This window comes from Cervus elaphus, chromosome 25, assembly GCF_910594005.1.
Source record: "Cervus elaphus chromosome 25, mCerEla1.1, whole genome shotgun sequence".
In the NCBI taxonomy this organism is placed as follows: Eukaryota; Metazoa; Chordata; class Mammalia; order Artiodactyla; family Cervidae; genus Cervus; species Cervus elaphus.
The window spans coordinates 41,960,232-41,981,112 of record NC_057839.1 but is presented as its reverse complement, the minus strand read 5'-3'; the positions used below and the strand labels follow the sequence as shown (position 1 = coordinate 41,981,112).

The following is a 20,881-nucleotide window of genomic DNA, read 5'->3' as shown; positions in this document are numbered from 1 at the left end:
CGGTCCTGTAAGGGTCACTGATGGCTCCAGCCATAAGCATACTAGAGTGGGATGCAGCGATGAGACAGCCCTCCCCATCTCTGCAGGCAGCAGGAGGGAGCCAGAGGTGGGCCAGAACAGGATAAATCTCCTCCCAGCCTCACCAAAGGTACATGGAAACACAAGGGTGACCGAGGGCAAAGCTAGGAGCTACTTCTCATCAAGATACCCTGTGTGTGTCCCTACAGCGTTGTGGGAAGGGAAAAGTAGTTTAACAGCTAACTACTCACATAACATTTCTTCTGTGATCTGAATGAGAAGGAAGTCCAAAGGAGAGGAGATACGTATGTATGTACGGCTGATTCATTTCACTGTACAGTAAAAACGAACGTAACACTGTAAAGCAACTATACTCCAATAAAAATTCATTTTTAAAAAGGAATCAGATTTCTAAGGAAAAAAAACCTTCTGCTGTATGAGAGAATCACCTTTTAGCTGAATGTGATCCTTTGTTCTTATTGATCCAAATCCCTTTTCCAGCCTAGAATGCACTCCCCAGTGTCCTTTGTCTTCTAAATTCTACCCCAACTTCAGCACAGTCCCACTCACTCTGACAACATATGCCCAGCACAGAGCACCTGGAAGAGATTACATGAACAGATGCCACGCTTCCTAGGGAAGCTGTTTCCTGTTTGGGGAATGGGAATGTATGGACCTGAAATGAGTCAAAAAATTGTCAAGTGCTGAGAAAATGCAAAGAAAGAAACTACCATGGTGAGGTCTGGCTAATGAATAGGGCTTTTGACTGGATAAATAAGTATCTCATCACTACAGAGAAACATTCCTAAAGTGTTAGTGCTCTGAATTCCTACAGTCTTGGTCTTGGATTTTACTAAGCAAACAAAACTAACCAGGTTTACCATTTTATTTTCCCAAAGAAGTATTTCCCCAAGTTCTTTCCAATAATTTTTTCATTCCTTTCACTAGTAAAAGCTAGAAGCACTTTGCCAATCCTCCTACCAGTCCTGAAAGACAAGTCATCAAAAATAAACATCACTTCACTAAAAGAAAAAATTAAAACTACTGAATAACAATTAAAAATTTAACTACCTCATAGCAAGGCAAAGCATGGATCACTGTAGAGTAGCTATAATCATATGGCAATCAGGAATTCAAGAAATTCAAGATAAGCCTCAAGCAGGTTGTACCAACCAAGAAAATGTGCTGTTAGCCGAGGAAAATTGACAGTGCATTTTAGACACAACAGAGAGTATGGTGATTGCTTAGATCGTCAACTCAAGGAATTTCCATTAAATCAGAACAAAACTATAAACAATACGCCCCCAAACACACAATATCAGATTAGTGATCTGATATGCTAATTCCAATGAGCAACTGTTAACTCTATTATAATATTTAACATTTGTACAGACTACTTAGACAGGAACATTTCCAAATGACTTAGATGAGAAATCCACCCAAGACTTCAATATGGTGGACTAGATACTCCAAAAAATCTCTCCCAGTATTAAGCCTCTAACAAAGTTTACAGCATTTAAAAGGGAGGCTAAAAAATCCTCAGAGGCCATAAATCAAAAAGAAGTCAGCCGAAATTCAGGAGAAAAGTAAAAAATGCAGGGTGATGATCTTTTTTGTGTCAACTCGCCTTGGCTACAGTCTTATTTATTCAGACAAACACTAATCTGGGTGTTACTGTGAAGGCATTTTGCTGTTGTTGTTTAGTTGCCAAGTCATGTCCAACCTTTAACCCCATACACTGTAGCCACCAGGCTCCTCTGTTCATGGGATTTCCCAGCAAGAATACTGAAGTGGGTTGCCATTTCCTTCTGCAGGGGATCTTCCTGACCCAGGGATCGAACATGGGTCTCCTGTATTAGCAGGCAGATCCTTTACCACTGAGCCAGCTGGGAAGACTGAAGTCATTTTGTAACTGTAATTGAAGTCCATAATCAGTTGAATTTAAGATTATTCTTGATCATCTAGCAGGCTGGATTCAATCAGTCAAAAGACCTTAAAGGCAGAGCTGAGACTTCCCAGATGTACAAATTCTGTCCATGGACAGGTATTTCAGCCTATGGATGAGAGCAGCAGCCTGCCCTTCCTGCCAGCTGATTCCGGATTTGCCTAGCCAGCCCGCCAGTATCATGTAAACAATTTCTTGCAAGAAACCTCTTAACAGATACTTGCTATTGGTTCTGCTTCCCTGGCTGACCCCTGATAGGTGCATGGAGCTCCCCTATTTCTGCTCTGGAAAGAAGAGGCAAGTTTAAGACCCCCCTACGTGAAAGGCCAGATTAGGATCCATTAAGTGAAAAAGTGAACCCAGAAACAAAGAAACAAGTATGCAAACCTAAACTTGGCTCTCTGAGCTTCAACTCTGAGTAGAGGGCGGGAAACTACTCCTGGAGCTTCTACAGCCACAAACCATAGATTTGGGGCCCAACTTCACAATGGAATATGTGTAAGTTCACCAGTAAGCAGAGAAAGATACCATTCCACATTCACTAGACTGGCAAAATTTATAAATGAGAATATCAAGTATTAGACAGAATATGTAATAATGGGAACTGCTATATTCACTGCTCCTGAACAACTTTGGAAAGCAATTTTACATCTGGTAAAGTCACAGATGTATATATCCTATGAGACATTGCTTTCATTGCATACTAGCTATATGCCCTGGAAAACCCTATGAGCCTGTGTTCTTAAAAAAACATGTACAAGATGATCTGTGCAATATAATGTATAATAGCCCCAAACTGGAAGCAGTTCAGATCCATTCACAGAAGGCCAGTCCAAGTGAAACTCACATAATGTGAGTGTCTATAACAGAAAAAAAAGGAATTACAGCTACATGTCCTGGCACAAACACAACGTGGTGGAACACAAAGTCCAATGCATATATTAAGATTTCATTTCCTTTCATGATCTTACCACGTATTTTAAAGATAAAATCTGGACTGGATCTCTGTCCTAAATCCAGGCTGATGCTCTTCAGACCAAGGTCTAATTCTACCCACAACTGTACCCACAGAATCTTGGAGAGCACCAGACATAAAGTGTTGGTACCCAACAGACACCCAACAGATACTCGTTGACTAAATGAATAGTTTCTGACCATAAAAACACACGCCCAGGAACCAGACCCTGTGTTTCCAGCCTAGTATCCTGATGTATGCAACCCCGAAACCTGACTTTACTTCCTTGGACCCCCTTCTGCCATAGATGACCCTGCAACTGTTGTTATCTAACCTGACTCCACTTCCCCAGCTTCCAAAAACCAGACTCTCCCCAGATACTTCCATCTAAGCTCCACTCAAGTCCCAGTATATGTTCCCACCAAAAACCCAGAGAAGGGAGCTTGTCAATGTCAATAAAATGAGGCTTTGAAATTTGCTATAGATTTAATTCCAGCAATCTGTACTTTCCCATCATTTAACATGGAATCCAGAAAGAAGAACAAGAACTTTGACAGGGCTCAGGAAATATAACACTTGAAACAGCAAACAAAACTCGTTAAGAAATTTCAGTTCAAACCGATCAAATTGTTAACAAAATAACATCACATTAAAGGTCTGGGTTGGTTTCATTGGGCCATATTAAAAGAGACTGTGAAATTCCCGAGTACCTTTCTATTTGGGAAATAAACATAAGTGAAGGGACACATTTTAGGGGAAAGTGATTCACTTTCTCTCCTGAAGTCCTAGAATACTTTTAAACTACATCTTTTTATTCAATATCAGGGGTGTTCCTGCTCTGAACATTACAAAGATAGAATACTTTCCACAAGAAAAGCTGATCTTTCTCGAGATAATCACAGTAATTCGATCTGGCAGCACCGATCTCCCTAAGCACTAGGTATACCTTAATGTGGGTTAATGACATGGCTAGTGTCAGTGAATTCCAGGGTAACACAGTACAAGATCACTGCAATTACCTGGCTCAGAGAGACCAGCACATTTCAATATGCCAAGATTTTAAAATTCCAGATGTCAAGCATACTTTGAGAATAATTGCCAGCACATTAACTTATTCTGCAGTCTCTAGCTGTCATGTAAATACTGCATTTCGCTTACTGTCTTAGGAAAGGAGATAGTCACAAAGAACTGACACTTCCTCCACATCCAGAAGCCTCACATTTCTTTTCTTCTTTTTATCAGTGTTATGTGGACTGGATGCACTCTACATTCTAGATTCATCTGTGTGGCTACAAGTCACTCTTCATTTCATTTTAATGATTTACTGAATTTCTACTTTGCACCTATACTATGTTATATATACTGTTTGGGGGAGGGAGTTTCTACTCTAATGAAGCTGTGCAAATAGTTGATGGAACAAGATTTATATTCAAGGAAGACTTCAGCCAAAAGAACCTTAGCTGAATTCATTATCTGATAACATGTTGATATTTTTTCAGTTTCTCTTCACATATCATTATCAGCATCATCAAATATTTAAATCTGCCTTGCATATACAGATATGACAAGCTGTCTAGTAATATTCCACATTAATGTGTTATAACATTGCTGATACTGAAAAGCACAGTCTCTAAACTATCTTCTTCTAAGGAATTAAAAAGAGACTAAAAAAAAAAATTCAGCATTATTAATACCATATAAATATCATCAACCAATGTTGCAAGGATGTAGGAGATTCCTTTCCCCTTTCCTGTTAAGAATACAGACTTGAGTACAGAGAAGTGAAATGTATAAGGGTACATATTTTCTGGCCACAGAGTGGGGAAGAGAAAACAGATTTGAATAATAACAGGTCACATAAATAAAAAAAAAAATAGAGCAAAACAAACTCCCCCATCCAGTGAGGAGATTAAGTACAATACCCTTTAATCCACAGGTTGGCTCCTTCATCTCTGGGATGCCTCGCCTCTGCCTCCTGTATATGACGTGTGGGTGGTACTCTCCCTCAGCCAGAGGATGCTTTTTGACAGGCTCAATGAAAAAGTCTCCATGTGGTAGATGGAAAAATCCAGTCTGTAAATACATGAAAGACAAAGGTTTTATTTGAATCCATTCTTTATTTGGACAAAGAAAATTCATAAAGTGAAAATTATATAGATAGGATGACCTCTGAAACTCAGAAGACTTTCATAGTCTGCCATTTCATCTCACAGAAGAGCGACACATAAATAATTCAGTGAAATGTGTTCATAGTCATAGTTATTAAATGTTTGAGGGTCATGAGCCCTTTGAGACACTAATGAAAAAAGTGTACATACACACACATAGCCAAAGGTAGCAAACAATTTTTCGAGTTTGTGGATTGCCTTTACCCCTCAAACCCATTGCTGGTTATCTATAAATCTCAAATTAGGAACAGGGCTTCCTGGCTGCTCTGTTATGGAACTTGTAGTTCCTATTTCATGGACATTTTGGGGAAACATTGATCTGTATGTGGGTAGCCCAGCTACATGCTCACATGTGGTTTCATCTTATTTGTTTATTTAGTTTTGACTGCACTAGGTCTACATTGCTGTGTGCCAGCCTTCTCTCATCATGATGAGCAGAGGCTACTTTCTAATTGCAGCATGTGGGCTTCTCATTGCTATGGCTTCTCTCTCTTGTTGCAGAGCATAGGTTCTAGGGTGTGAGGGCTTCAGTAGTTGTGGAGTATGGGCTCTAGGGCTCAGGGTCAATAGCTGTTGTGCACAAGTTTAGTTGCCCCATGGCATGTGAAATCTTTCCGGACCAGGGATCGAACCCACGTCCCCAGCACTGACAGGCAGATTCTCAACCACTGGACCACCAGGCAAGTCCCATGGTGGTTTGACTTGAAGTGTTTAATGCCATTCTGCTCTCAAGGAAACAAAGAAATATAATACTGAGTTCCTGATCTGAGACTTGAGTTTCCAGGAGTCTAAAGCAGGCACTCTCATCTCACAGATGCGGGAATTAGCAATAAGTTGGGAAATGATGGGCAATGAGTAACTCTTTCTGGAGGTCAGGTCTAGAAGAAGGGTAGTATAGCCGACAACTCTGTCTTCTCTTTGTGAAAGTTTCTGAGTGCCCATTTAAGATATTTAGAAGCTGCTTTGCCAATGACCTCCTATGACAGACTTAACGCTCAGGACCTGAATCCTATGTTGATGAAAAAGATGGCTTGCCGCAGACACCCAGTTTGCAGCATCACAGTGCAGTGACCAAGAGTTCAGGCTTTGGAATCAGCCTGTGTTCACATTTCAGCTTCTCCACTTTTTAGCTCTGTGATGTGGGACAGATGATTTGCTCAGTTTGAGCTTTCTCAACTGAAAAATGAGGATAACCAAGGGATGCCATGAAGATTAAATGAGTTAATATACGCAAAGTTCCTAGAAAAGGGTATGGCCTACAGTCTTCTCTGTTTTTAGACTCTTTTCAGATGTCAGATTTCATGCCTTTTCATTGTCTTAGGGTCTCCAGAGTCAACAAAACAGTTCAATGAATATTGTTTACAAAAATTAACCTGGAAAGTTTGAGGTGAGGACAACGGTGAACAGGTCCCAAAGTTCAAGGTTGCTCGTCACAGCTCAGCAAGCTGCTGAGCTGCTACGGGCTGCTCTGCTCCGTAGGTGAGTCTGAAGATAAGCTGAGTGCACCCCCTGTCCTCGCCCCAGGTTAGGAAGCAAAAGGGGTTCCATGAAGGGAAATGCTCTCTGTTGAACAGGCTTTGACTCTGGGGTCTTTCCAAAATGGTTGCCTCACTGTTGTTGCTGTTCAGTCACTAAATCGTGTCAGACTCTTCGTGACCCCACGGACTGCAGCACACCAGGCTTCCCTGTCCTTCACTATCTTTCAGGGTTTGCTCAAACTCATGTCCACCGAGTCCGTGATGCCATCCAACCATCTCATCCTCTGTCAGCCCCTTCTCCTCCTGCCCTCAATCTTTCCCAGCATCAGGGACTTTTCCAATGAGTCGATTCTTCATACCAGTAATATAACCAGATCTGAATATACAAACCTCACACCTTATTTTGATTACTCACTTTTAAATATCTTTGATAATAAGGAGAATACAAAAAAAAAAAAATTTACTGACGTCATAAGGACAGCTGTGTGACCTTGAATAGGTCACTCAACCTGTAAAATGTAGATAATGCCTACCACCTCACAGGGCTGTGAGGAGGAGCAAATGAACTGAGGCTTATCAAAGTGCCATGCAAACAGCTTTACAAACGCACAGTGATGATATTTTAACTACCAACTCCAATAGCTGACATCTGATTTCAAATTTGCTCACATTTGCTGACAGTTTTTTTTGTTTTTTTTTTTCTCAGCATCTTTCTTTGAGAAAGAAACCTCTGGGACAGGAAGCATTGACAAGGTCCAGACTGTAAAGTAGCTAGAAACAGACTCATGTAGGGCTGAGATTCGGTTTTATTTCTACTCTGAGGCAAAGACCAGGGACATGAAGAGACAGTTGGCCTCTTGCAAATGGAGCTCATTTGTTCCACGGAAATGAAATAGAAGGCAAGGACTCCTCGGGCATGGCTGGTGTGCAGTCCCTTAGTGCAACTTCCATCAATCTAATACTAAAGACTTTGAAGAAAAAAAAAGTAACATCAACAAGAAGGATGTACTGGTATTTCTCCAGCCTCAAATTTTGGACCCAGGTGGTTCAGAAGAAACAGATGGGACTGCAGTTGCGGACACAATAACTGTTTTACAGGCAACATGAATGAAGGTGCCCAAAAGTCAAATGAGCATTTTCTTAACTGCTTCCTTCCATTTGCATTTTTACACAAGGCCAGTTTTGCCAGCAGGCACCTGGAAATCAGCTACCTCTCCGTCCTAAATACTTCGCAGAAACTGGACCCAGCCCAAGAAAAGCTGTGTGACTCATCAGCTGGAGGGGAGGCAGGACATCTGCTCATAGGAAGGGGGTTGCTGACCTCAGGACCCCATGTATATTGCAGAGAAGGGAATGGACAGGAGAGGAGATGAAGAGATGCGCTGGTTCAGGGAGAGTGAGGTGGGAAGATTTCCCAGCTGAACTCCGCATCTCCCTCGCCCTCCAACATATAAACACAGAGCTTTGCACACCTGGTACCCAAGGGGCCACAGTTCACTGGTCTCTTCTCGTCTAACCAGAGCTGGGTCACGCTGGAAAATCATACACCCTTTGCATTCCAATAGAAGCAAGGACTGGCTCCATGTTCTCCCTGAAGCTAACTACCCAAGAGGACCACTTTCTCCTGTTGCCAGCTTTGGATCTGAATCAGAGAAGGTGCTCTTCTCCTTTATATAATGCTTACCTCATGCATCTTTTTTCAAAAACTTTTTATTTTATATTGCAGTATAGCTGATTAACAATGCTGTGATAGTCTCAGGTGGACAGCAAAGGGACTCAGGCATAAATGTATCTGTTCTCCCCCAAGGTCTTCCCAGGTGGCTCAGATGGTAAAGAATCTGCCCACCAATGCAGGAGACATAGGTTTGATCCCTGGGTCGGGAAGATTCCCTGGAGGGGGAAATGGCAACCCGCTCTAGTATTTTTGCCTGGAGAATCCCATGGACAGAGGAGCCTGATGGTCTACGTTTATGGGGTCACAAAAGAGTTGGACAAGACTTAGCGACTAAACAAACAAAAAATTCTCCCCCAAACTCCTCCAGGCTGCCAGATAACATGAAGCAGTTTTCTGTGCTAAATAGTTAGGTTCTTGTTGGTTATCCACGTTAAATATATCAGTGTGTATGTGTCAAATCTCATGTCTTTGAAGAAGACCGAGAATGGACCTGAAGAAAAAGTATCCAATTCTCTGGGGAATTCTCAGATTCCTGAAAGAACCAGGGCAGGATGAGCCCCTGGCAGAAGCCCAAAGAACACAAGTTTGCCCTTTCACCTCCATTCACCTCTGTCATCTCTTTCTCCTCTCAGCATCCCGGCATGCCTCTCAGTGTCTTTTGGAAATAAACTCACCTCATTGTTCTAAGTTATAAATACCTGCGAATGCTTCCTGAGGCTCTCTTCTAAGAATTATTCTAAATAAACTTTATTTCGAAGCACTATAAACATGCAGAAAAATATAGACATTATAACTGCAACGTCCCATAAAACTTTCACAGAGGAAACACCTAAATTCAGGAAGAGAAGCTTTTCAGTAGCCAAGAAACTTCCTGCTTCGCTTCTCACTCAATATCACCCCCAAAGGTAACCTTATTCTGATTTCTAACACTAATACACTCATTTTAAACCTTGCCTTAATTCTTTACAGGAAGGGTTACTTGATACGAAAAGTAACAATGTTAACTACGTGCTTGTTAAGTCACTTGTCATGTCCGACTCTTTGTGATCCCCTGGACCGTAGCCCATCAGCTCCTCTGTCCATGGGATTCTCCAGGCAAGAATACTGGAGTGAGTTGCCATGCTCTCCTCCAGGGGATCTTCCCGACCCAAGGATCGAACCCATGTCTCTTAGGTCTCCTGCATTGGCAGGAGGGTTCTTTACCACTAACGCCACCTGGGAAGCCCCAGTAATGTCTACTAGTTCATTTCAAGTGCTAGAGACTTGGCGGTGGAAGAAATTTAAGGCAGGGAGATGTCTCGAGACCCATTAAATCAGACTCTGCCTACTGCTTTCTCCTCGGCCTCCGGTGGTGGGGATGAGAAAACGGCTGAGCTACCTTGGGGAGAGTCATTTGGCATTGAGACTCTGCTGCTCTCCGCTAGTGAAGAACAGGGGTAGGACCTTCAGAATCTTTAGGACCAATTTCTTTTTCCTAGTCTTCCACTGAGGACAGCTGCCTACAACCTCTGCTCCTTCTCTTCAACTCCCATCAAAGTATTAGTCATCTGGATGTATTTGATGTTATACTTCAGTTTGTGCAATGATTTTGCGTCCAGCAGCAAACTGGCAGTGTGAAATTTGTGAATAGACTGTTCTAGAATTGCAAAGCCAGGAGGCCTTGAAGAGTCACCTGGTCTAGGCTGTCATGCCTTCAGCTTTTACCACAGGTAAAAACAGTAGGCTGAAGAATAAAAACAATAGTATTGTAAAAGACATGGGGGAACTTATCAAACCAGTTCCGACACTCAGCACTCAGGGTCCTGTGTTGCACAAGTCAAGGGGGTGATATTCACATAGTGAGTGGAGCCCCCTGGAGGTGTGCAATGGAGCATTGTCACTAAAACTCATTAGCCTGTCCTGGAAAGAAATTCCTGTTCATTTGAAAATGTCAGAAGTTACCAGACCAATTTATTTCTTTCCATGGTGATGAAGACAAGAAGATGAACATATTCTGAAATCAAGAACAGAAAAAAGTTGATTTGGGATAAAGATGTATGCAAGACACTCAATTATAGTACATAGATCACTGGGAAAGATATCACCTGTGGCCCACTATATACACAGGAAAGAAGATAAAATCAGACCCCCCAAATCACCCTTCTTGATGATCAATCTGTACCTGTCACATGGCCAGCCCAGGGCTAAGATGCCTAAGAGGGGCAGTGACCCCTGCCCTCAAGGTTTATAACCTAGCCAGGAAGACAAGACTGACTTCCAAAAAATAGCAGAAAGGAAAAAAGCAAAGACCTAGAATTTTTGTGTTGAAAAAGGGTACAGTGCTCACATGTCCCAAGAGGTTGGCCCATGACCTCTGGGCCTAGAGGCGAGCCCTTAAGTCCTGTATCACAGTCCCTTCCCAACCAAACACAGCATCCTTGTAGAAGGTGGGGGATGCATCTCCCTAAGTGCCGCAGATTCCAGTGCTGTGGTCCAGGAGAGGCAAAGGCCACTGAAAGTAAATGCTTTTAGAGGGCATAGACAGAAGACTGAACTATAGTCTCCAATAAACCTGGTCCAGTCCTAAAGCCACATGACAACCTGCCAGAATTATTAACTTTTAATTTTTCTGTTGCTGGGTTGTAAGAGGAAGAACAACTTTCTATCATTTAATACATAGCCAGGAGCTTAAGTCAGAAGTCAGGGGATGACAGAAGCCACAAAACACAGAAATGAGACCACTGGGAAGATTAGTCCAGGAATAACCTCCCCCACCTGCCGTGATGCCAAGAGCTCCCTGACTGGCCCCCATGGAGCCAAAAGGGAGTGTAATTGGTAATGTCACTGATTCACAGATTCTACATATTAGTCTTAGCAGCCTTAGATAAAGCTCAAGCCAGAAACACATATCTGGTTCATCCACCTGTTAGTCACCCTTATGCCAGTCAGGTATTGTTAACAATCAGATCTGGTCTCTACCTCCTAGAACAATGCTGTCAAATAGAACTTCCTGCAATGACAGAGATGTTCTATATCTGCAATGTTCAATTCGATAGCCACTAGCCTCATGTGTCTGCTGAGCACTTGATCTGTGGCTAATGTAACAGTGGAACTGAATTCTTAACTTCATTAAACTCTAATTATTATCTTTAAACAGTCCTAGGCGCTTCCGGGTGGGTGACATTCAGCCGGCCAGTCAGGGCGATGGGCTCTCTGTCCTAGGACCATGGCCCAGTTTGTCTGTAATCTCGTGGAGAAGGCCCCGGTGCTGGTCAACGCTGCTGTGACTTACTCGAAGCTTCGATTGGCCATGTTTTGGTACTATGCCAAGGTTGAGCTGGTTCCTCCAGCCCCTGCTGAGATCCCTACAGCAATTCAGAGCTTGAAAAAAATTATCAACAGTGCTAAAACCAGTAGCTTCAAACAGCTCACTGTTAAGGAAGCTCTACTGAATGGTTTGGTGGCCACTGAGGTGTGGATGTGGTTTTATGTTGGCGAGATCATAGGCAAGCGTGGCATCATTGGCTATGATGTTTGAAGACCAATTTTTAACATGTGATTGTATTTGCTTTATTATTCAAGTGTTCTTGGACCATGTGTGAGCAGACTGCTATTTGAATAAAATAAGATGATGTGTCAGAAAAAATAAATAAATAAATCAACAGCCCTAGGTGATTAATAGCTACCATATGTGTGTGTGTGTGTGTGTGTGTGTGTGTGTGTGTGTGTGTGTGTGTGTGTGTGTTAGTTGCTCAGTCGTGGCCGACTCCATGATAGTATGGACTGTAGCCTGCCAGGCTCCTCTGTCCATGGGATTCTGAACAGCATATATCTAGAGCGTGGCTGACTAGTGAAGGAAAGGGATCCATACACATTTACATCACACAGTGACAGGTGCTGGAATCAAGGGCAAATCTGAAGACTTGTTTTAAAAACAAGCTGCAAATATGTGACATTTCACTGATCACAGTTTGTTTTCTGTAATCAAGCCAATCAGGAGCCGGCTTAGAAACACCAGAAATGTATGCATTACATACAGACTTCAGAGAATTGAAAGAGGCAACCAGGTATAAAAAATACAACACTTACCAAGGTTAAAATGAATCATCAGAACAATTTGGCAGGACAAGGGCTGTGTGAAGGAGCTGCCACCATCCTGAGGCCAGATCAGAAGGGATATGAAGGTACCAGGAAAAGCCTGGGACTGGGGTTGTGATCAGACAGCATCAAAAGCCCAGCTCTACTTCTAGAACGAGCTGTTCCCATGAGAGCCCTAGAATATCAACCTACAAGTCCTCATACTTCTCTGATGCTCATAAGAGGAAACTGTCCAAACCCTAATATACACAAGATCATATACCAATCACTGGCTGTCAGTTCAGAGGCTAAGTAGTAGAAAAAAATATCCTGTCATTGAAAAATTGACGAGATGGGTTCAAAAAATATATACGATCAAAAAGTTATGATGGTTTAATTGAAAGCACGAGCTACGGTCAAATTGGGCTTCCCACATGGTACTAGTGGTAAAGAACCTGCCTGCCAATGCAGGAGACATAACAGACGCAGGAAGATCCCCTGGAGAAGGGCATGGCAACCCACTCCAGTATTCTTGCCTGGAGAATCCCATGGACAGAGAAGCCTGGTGGGCTACAGTCCACAGGGTCACACAGAGTCCGACACGACTGAAGCAACTTAGCATGCCCAGCACACACGGTCAAACTAGCTAATACGTAGAGCCTCAGTTTTTTCATCTGTAAAATGGGTTAAAATCTATCTTAATTAGCATGGAACTATCACAGACATTTTATATAAAATGCCTAGCAGAAGGCTTGACATACATATGGTAGGTAGTCATAAATGTACAGTAGCTCATTTTATCATAGCATCATCTGCAGTGGACATGAATATAAAGGAGTGACTGAAAGCAGTTATTCTCATGTTCAGCCTTTTGTTTCATCTCTTAGCTGCAAGTTCTCTCGGCTTCAGTTTTCTCATGTGAAAAATATAAATAGTGGTAGTAACTTGCTAATTAGCTTATTAAAAGGTGTCATGTGTATTAAATGAGTTAGTATAAAGTGCTTGGACAAGTGTCAGCACACAGCATGTATCTAATAAATGTGAGTTATTAGTTATTATGATAGTCTAAGGAAAATTCATCCCAGATGCCTGACGTGATGGTTTATATGTCACTGCAACATACTACAAGGTGCCCAGGTTACACATTATTTCTTGAGTCTGTCTGTGAGGGTGTTTCCAGATGTCATTAGCATGTAAATCAGTGGACTCAGTAGACTGTTGTCCCCAGTGTGGGTGGGTATCACTCAATTTCTTCAGAGTCAGATCATCTCTGGCCCTCAGACTGGAGTTGACACCATCAGCTATCCTGGTTGTCAGGCCTTCAGCCACGGACCAAATTATACCATGACTGTCCTGGTTCTCCAGCTTGTAGGTGACAGATTGTGCAATTTCTCAGCCTCCATAATTGTCTGAGCCAGTTCTTCATAATAATTACATTAATTAGGGGAGAATGAGTGATGCCTGGATGTAAATTGAGCTGCCTGGAAAAATTTGAGAGGAGACAGAACTGATAGATTTCTCTTTCTTGCTGTTTGATAGTCTTAGAGCTGGAAGCGATGGTGGAAGACTTCTCAAACTTCACACACCTCTCAGCATGGGAGGCTGGCTTTCAGGGCATGTCTTAGGAATAATCAAGCCCAATTTCCAAACTGGGATTTCTTCAAATGAACCAAGGCTGAAGTCTTCAAGAAACTTAATGTGAGTGTCAGCACATAGTATATACCTAATAAAGTCTCTAGGTCAACAGTGGGAGCCAGATCCGACCTTCCCCCTTCTCCTACTGGAAACAGAATAATCTACAGCAGAATTTGTGTTCCACTAGCAGAAAAGTCTGGGGACAGGGCTGAGTTCAACTCTCAACTCCAGCACGATTAAGCAAGGTAGCTTTACACAAGTAATTTAGTCTCTCTGAGCCTCGGTCTCCTCATCTCTAAAATGGGGATGACAACATATTCTTTGCTGAGGAATTTTGATGGAACAGAGTAAGGTAATTCTTATAAGGCCTTTCTGTCTTCATGGATTCCTTCAAAGTGATGTGCTTGGACTCTTCCCTGGGATTCAATCAATCATTTCCTTATCTTGTTGTTCCGTTGGTAAATCATGTCCAACTCTTTGTGACCCCATGGACGGCAGCATGAAGCCTTCCCTGTCTTTCACTGTCTCCCAGAATTTGCTCAGATTCAGGTACATTGAGTCTGTTATCTGGCAGGCATGGTTAACATGGTTATTTTATGGTTGTCTCAGTTTTGAGTTTCAGAAGAAAACCTTCTGCTTACATAAGGGCAGAAAAGCTGCCTAGTAACTAATTTTCTTCATTTCTTACTTGACAGTATTTGGAACTGAGTACATTTATTCAGTTATAGTTCCCAAGAGCTCTCTCCACAGATTCACTATTTTTCTTATGGAAGATAGACAGATAGGTAGGACAGCCACTCAGCCCAATAAAGTGGATTTTTAGAAATTTAAATGTAACCACCAAAGAGAATGAGGCATCAGATGATCCACTTATTTCTAATTCTACTGTGCAAAAGAACCACATGGAAAGCTTATTAAAAACACATACACTGGGAAGCCTTGTCCAGATATTCTAGTTAGTAAGGTTATTTATTTATTTTAATTTTAATTTTTTTTTTTTAGTTGTGATATGTGGGATCTAGTTCCCTAACCAGGAACCGAACCCAAACCCCCTGCACTGGGAGTATGGAGTCTTAGCCACTGGACCACCAGGGAAGTCCTAGTTAGTAAGTTTAATGTGATACCCAGGAATCTGCATTTTAGCAAGCACCTTGGGGTTGTTGACAGATAATCCGTGTACTATACCTTGGAAAACACTACACTTTCCCCTTAGGTGGTGCTTGATTGCTTTTTAACTTCTCCCATCAACAAACAGGCATAACACTATGAATATAATGAAATATTCGTAATGACTCTAATCAAACACTAATTCATCTCAATCAAAAGAAGTTTCAGCAATAATGATTGTTGATTGCAGTTTATGAAGAATATTCCCTGAATCTGAGGTATGCAGGGGAGGCCCATAACATTTTGGCAGATCAGGACACTTCAAAGATTAAAAAAAAAAAAAGTTTAAATCATTCTAGGAAATAAGTGAATAAATGTTTTGGATTTGAAATGTGAAATAAATGTGAAATCATTTCACAGAATATGCAATCTGAAATAAGCTGGCCTGACACAAATCCTGATGAACCCTACCAAACCTACTATTCTCAAAAATTGAAAAGGGAATTTTTATCACATCTCAAACCATGTGTTCCCAGATAAGCCAACAGAATCAGAAAGATCATCTAAGAGCCTGTAGCAACCAAAAACTCATCAGAACTTCTCTGTCATGCTGTATTCAGGGACAGGCTGGGAGCCTCCTAATTGACAGTTTCACAAAATGGTCTTTCTACCCCATCAGACACCTAAGGTCATTTCTGACTTCTCTTTCTCCCAAAAATCTTCTATCAGAAAAATTTTTATTTCTCAAAATTTCTCTATGTCTTTGCTTTTTTTTTTTTTTTTTGGTCTCTCTAAGCAGTAATCCATGTCTGTCAACTCTAGAAAATAAGTCCAACCGAAAGGAAGAGAGAAAAAGAAAAAAAAAAAAAACAGCTAACACCTTGGGCACCCAGGAAACATGTTATTAGGGAGAACAAGTGAAAGCATTGTCTCCCACGGGGAGCAGAAAGCCATTAAGGTAGACTCGGCCAAGATACAGCACTATTTTTTTCATGATGCCCCAGCAGGCCGTCATTCTCATCAGAAACTACCCTAAAGATGCAAAGCCCTCCCTAGGCTGTGGAGAACACGGCCCTAGTCCTGCTTCTCTCACTGTGACAATCCCTGATGGGCAATAATCCCCGATCAGGGAGAGCTCCCACCCATGGAAAGAGCACAGAGCCTGTCAAGACTGTTGCTATGGCCACCAAAGTGATTCTGAGCTGAAACAGAGCATTCCAGGGATGTTTACCAATGGCTCGGGGCCAAAGGGGGATGCCTGCTCTGGTGGCTTGGTGATGCGAGCTGGCAAACCATGAGAGAATTTCATAGCATGTGAATTTCACTAAGTGCCACAGCAGAGAAAGGGAAAAAAATAAAGAGCAGGTCTCGTGTGAGATGCTAGAGACGTGAATGTGAGCATGAGGAAATATTTATATCCTCATTATATTCTAAAATGGAATTAAAGCAAGATTTGCCTTTCCACGGGCTCTTCATGAAAGAGTAAGTCCACACTCATTATCTCCACTTTATATGCCACACCAAAGTCATAACTATAGTGGGACAAACTTATTTTAGTTATTTGTAATCTCCTACTACCCTGTAAGGAGAATGGGTCTGGGTAACTTTAGTACTTTTCAACCAAGGGCAAAAGAAAAAGATCTTTTTTTTTTTCTTTTAGGAAAAAAGAATAGAGTTCTACTATGAAAGTAGAATAGACTTTCACATCCTTGAAGACAACATTTAAGTGGTAGAGGAAGGGAAATAGCAACTGAGGAAGTCTTAAACAACTGTGTTTAAGAGAGAAGGGACAAGTTGGGAGTCCCAGAAATAATCCAGATGTAGACAAAGTGGCACCTGGAGAAGCAGAGGCTGGAAAGGAGAAAAAAAAGCCCACAGGAGAATATGTATCAGCCAGTGGTCAATGAGAAAGACATGCAAAATGAAAACGAGGATTTTTGCTAGCATCATAAGAAATGTACAAGGTAAACTCCTGGGTCTCTTCCACCTGCGAAACCTTCAATAAAACAAACACTGTTCTCTAATACTTTTTGTGACTAGAAATGCTGTATTCTCCATCACAGATGGTACAAGAAGAAAAGACGGTCAGTAAATGACACATACGAGGAACCTCTTTTCCTCTTTAGGTAGAGGGTAGAATCATCTGCTTGAGGCCAGCAGGAAAGGTGTCTATAAAACTGCTCTGAAGAATGGGGGAAGCCACCAGCCTTTGATGGAGCCCAGTTGAAGGCTCAGCTGAGACTATGAGCCACTGAAAAGCAAGTCAAAGGAAATGACAAATGGGGCAAATGCAAAAGAGGTCGTGATCAGAAAGAGGAGTATTAAAGTTTAAGCATCTAGAGTTTATAATGTAAGTGTGGTGTGGTAGAATGAATCTAGCCCCCAAAAGACAAGCACAGCCTAACCCCTGGCACCTGTGAGTAGGTTACTTTACATGGTGCGTGGGACTTTGCAGATATAATTAAGTTAAGGATCTTGAGAGAGGGAGACTGTTGACCCACAGTAATCAGGAAAGTCCTATAAGAGGGAGGCAGAAAGATCAGAATGAGTAGTGGGGGAGGTAATGACAAAAGCAAGAAGTTGTAATGAGGTGAGGAAGAGGCCGCAAGCCAAGGAACAGAGGTGGCCTCTAGAAACTGAAAAGGATAAAAAAACAGATTTCCCCTGAAGCATCCAGAAGAAATGTGACCCCCAAGGACACTCATTAGTCATGACCTCCAGAACTTGTTGTTTTAAGCCACTGCGTTTGTAGTGATTTGTGAGAGCAGCCTCAGGAAACTCATACATGGGAGACTGGTCATGGGACTAGGTCACCAAAGTGAACCCCACTGAAGGAGTCTAGGAAAGGGAAGTCAAGAAGGTTAAGGATCCATGAGGTTAAGATGTTCATCTTGACTTGCAGCTAAAAAGACCCTTCACACTGTGACCCCAGTATATAACCAACCATTTCAGGAAGCAATGCTTCCCTATTTTCCTATGTAGGTGGCATTCTGATACATTCCATTTTGTTTTAATCAATTTAAATCCTGGTTCTAAAACAGTAAGCTGATTTCACATTAATGTAATGGATCACAACTTGCAGATCCAAAAATGGATATTGTGGGGAGAACTTGGACTTTATTGCTAAATCTGAATCCGAGTTCTTATTCTGGTTCTATGCTTGCTTCCTGTGTGACCTTGGTCAAAGTGGCTGACCAATGAGTCCCAGGTCATTCTTATGAGAAATGGAGAATGCCCAATTGCTAAAGCTGTTAAGAATAAATGAATTGTTGTGAGGAAGCACCTATTACAATGGCTGGCATGTAGCATGAATTCAAAAATAGCAGCTTCTTGTAAAATCAGAGAATCTTAAGATACTTCAAGGGTCAATTTTTCAGTAGATACTGGATTAAGATTAAGGGCAGGAGGAGAAGGGGGTGACAGAGGATGAGATAGTTGGATGACATCACCGACTCAATGGACATGAGTTTGAGCAAACTCCGGGAGATAGTGAAGGACAGGGAAGCCTGGCGTGCTGCAGTCCATGAGGTCTCAGAGAATTGGACATGACTTAGTGACTGAACTACAACAAAATACCTAATACATACCTAAGTATATTGGATAATATTTATCATGCGCCACTAAGACTTCTCTTTTCAGCCTAAATATTTGCACTTCCTTCAACCATTTTTCATTTCTTATTGTGCTAATCCTTCAGCAACCTGGTTAAGCTCCTTGAAATAGTACTACAGCTTGTCAATCTCTCTCTAAAAATCACGCCAGAATTGGACATTGAGATCCTAGCACTTCAATGCCATCAACTTTGGAGAAATGAAATAGTGGGAAAAGTATATATATTTTCTTCCTTCACAATAATCAAATTCTTCAGGGGAGAAACTGGTGAGGCAAAAATGTGGTCTAGTAAGAACTTACTTATTTTACTAGGGCTTAAAGAAATGATCTATTTTCTCTAGGGAGTTAAATGAAGGGCCAGGAAATAGGCTTCCGAATTGGGGGAACACAGTAACAACACTGAGGACAGAGTGTCTCAGTGCTCCCTGAAGTTCAGTAAATTTTTTTTCTTAAACATGGTCCTGAGTTGACTAGACATCTCCTTCATTAGAGTTCTAGTTCCCTGACATTCTGACCCTTATTTCAGCATTGAGGTGCAGAGGGCCAGTAAACAGTTTATGGCAGTGCTGTTTGGGATATGAACAGACCACACCAAAACTAGCCCTCTGTAAAAACAGTTCAATTTCTCTGCAAAATGTGCAGGCAATGCCTCGACGTTACCGCAGGGGAAAAGCAGGTCTAAGAGTACAGTGAGTAGTTTGTTTGTTTGTTTGTTTTCCTGCTGCATTGCAGGTAGATTCTTTACCAACTGAGCTATCAGGGAAGCCCTTCAACATTTTACTTAGAAGAATTTCAAAAGTACAAAAACCTCAAAGAACAGTAAAATAAACATCCATACAGTTGCACTTGGATTAAAAATACTAATATTCTGCCACTTTTGAAATATATAGGCTGTACTATTTGAAAAGTAACTTGCAGACAGGATGGCAATTCAGCTTTAAATACATGAGCAAGCCTGTCCTAAGAAGCAGGTACTCTTCCTACATAACCACAGGTCCATTACCTCACCTAAGAATTAGCAATCATTATACATAATCCTAATTTCATTCCATGTTCAAATTTCCCATATTGTTCCCCCCAAAATCTTTTAGAGTTATTCAACTGTTTCTTTATTTCTTTGTTTGTAATCTAGAACTAGTTGAGTTTAATACAATGCATTTTGGTTGTTTCATAATAAATTTAAAAAAATAGTCATGTACATCAATCACACAAGTTTAAAAAGCTGAATATTTTTTTAAAGCTGAATATTTTTAAAGCCTGTTATGAAAAACAATAAAATTTTGTTCCACCTCTCCTAATCCCCAAAGGTAATGATTCTTGACTTTTTAACCTTGTTCTTCTGTAAGTTATCTCTATGTTTTCTCAATAACATGCTGTTATTTTTAAAAATCAATTTTAGGCAATATCTAAAGTATTGTGCCTGCTATAATAGATGAGGACTGGCTTCCTTACACAGCACCCATGCCATTTTCTCAATATCATTACTTCTGTCAAACCAATAGAGATGACTGCTATTTGGTGGCTAAGTCATGTCTGACTTTTTTGTGACCCATGGACTATATGGCCCATCAGGCTCCTCTGTCCATGGGATTTTCCAGGCAAGAATACTGGAATGGGTTGCTATTTCCTTCTCCAGGGGATCATCCCAATCCAGGAACTAAACCCATGACTCCTGCACTACAGGTGATTCTTTACCACTGAGCCACCAGGGAAGCCACATAGATAACTGTAGTTCCATTTCTAAAACAACGTAAAGGCAAACCTGAAACTTAGCCAATAGACACTGATACAACTTACTGACCAGTATCTCCTCTATTAGGTTGGCCTCCAAGCCACACAGGGTACTAGTATTTCCTTTAGGTACAGCCATTTGTTTTCCTTGGAATTTCTACTTGTTTTACTTTTCTTATTGTGCTGCCTTCCTATTATAATAATCCATTATTTTTAAATCCCCAATGTATAAGGCACTGTTCTATGGACTCCTGTTTTTTCTTGGAGATATCCCCTGGAGCTCTCTATCTCTCGGCTCCTGCCTCAGTTCAGTTCAGTCGCTCAGTCGTGTCTGACTCTTTGCGACCCCATGGACTGCAGCACACCAGGCCTCCCTGTCTATCACCAACTCCCAGAGTTTACTCAGACCCATGTTCATTGAGTCGGTGATGCCATCCTACCACCTCATTCTCTGTCGTCCCCTTCTCCTCCCACCTTCAATCTTTCGCAGAATCAGGGTCT

The 20,881-nt window shown here is 41.6% G+C and overlaps 2 protein-coding genes across 4 annotated transcripts in view; one reads left to right on the top strand and one right to left on the bottom strand.

Annotated features, from left to right (window-relative positions):
- Positions 1-20,881, bottom strand: part of ADAMTS12 (ADAM metallopeptidase with thrombospondin type 1 motif 12) — a 378,754-nt gene that overhangs the window by 237,930 nt on the left and 119,943 nt on the right. For all 3 annotated transcript variants that reach the window (XM_043887193.1, XM_043887192.1, XM_043887194.1), the window contains exon 3: positions 4,841-4,991. In XM_043887193.1, coding sequence (XP_043743128.1) covers positions 4,841-4,991 — 151 coding nt within the window. The remainder of the gene's footprint in view (positions 1-4,840; positions 4,992-20,881) is intronic.
- On the top strand, positions 11,445-11,825 carry LOC122683538 (ATP synthase subunit g, mitochondrial-like). Its single transcript, XM_043887195.1, has one exon. The coding sequence runs from the start codon at positions 11,445-11,447 to the stop codon at positions 11,754-11,756; it is 312 nt and encodes a 103-aa protein (XP_043743130.1). The 3' UTR covers positions 11,757-11,825.

Bases quoted from the DNA above. Each gene is read 5' to 3' on its own strand.
- LOC122683538 (XM_043887195.1), top strand. From the start codon at position 11,445: ATGGCCCAGTTTGTCTGTAATCTCGTGGAGAAGGCCCCGGTGCTGGTC.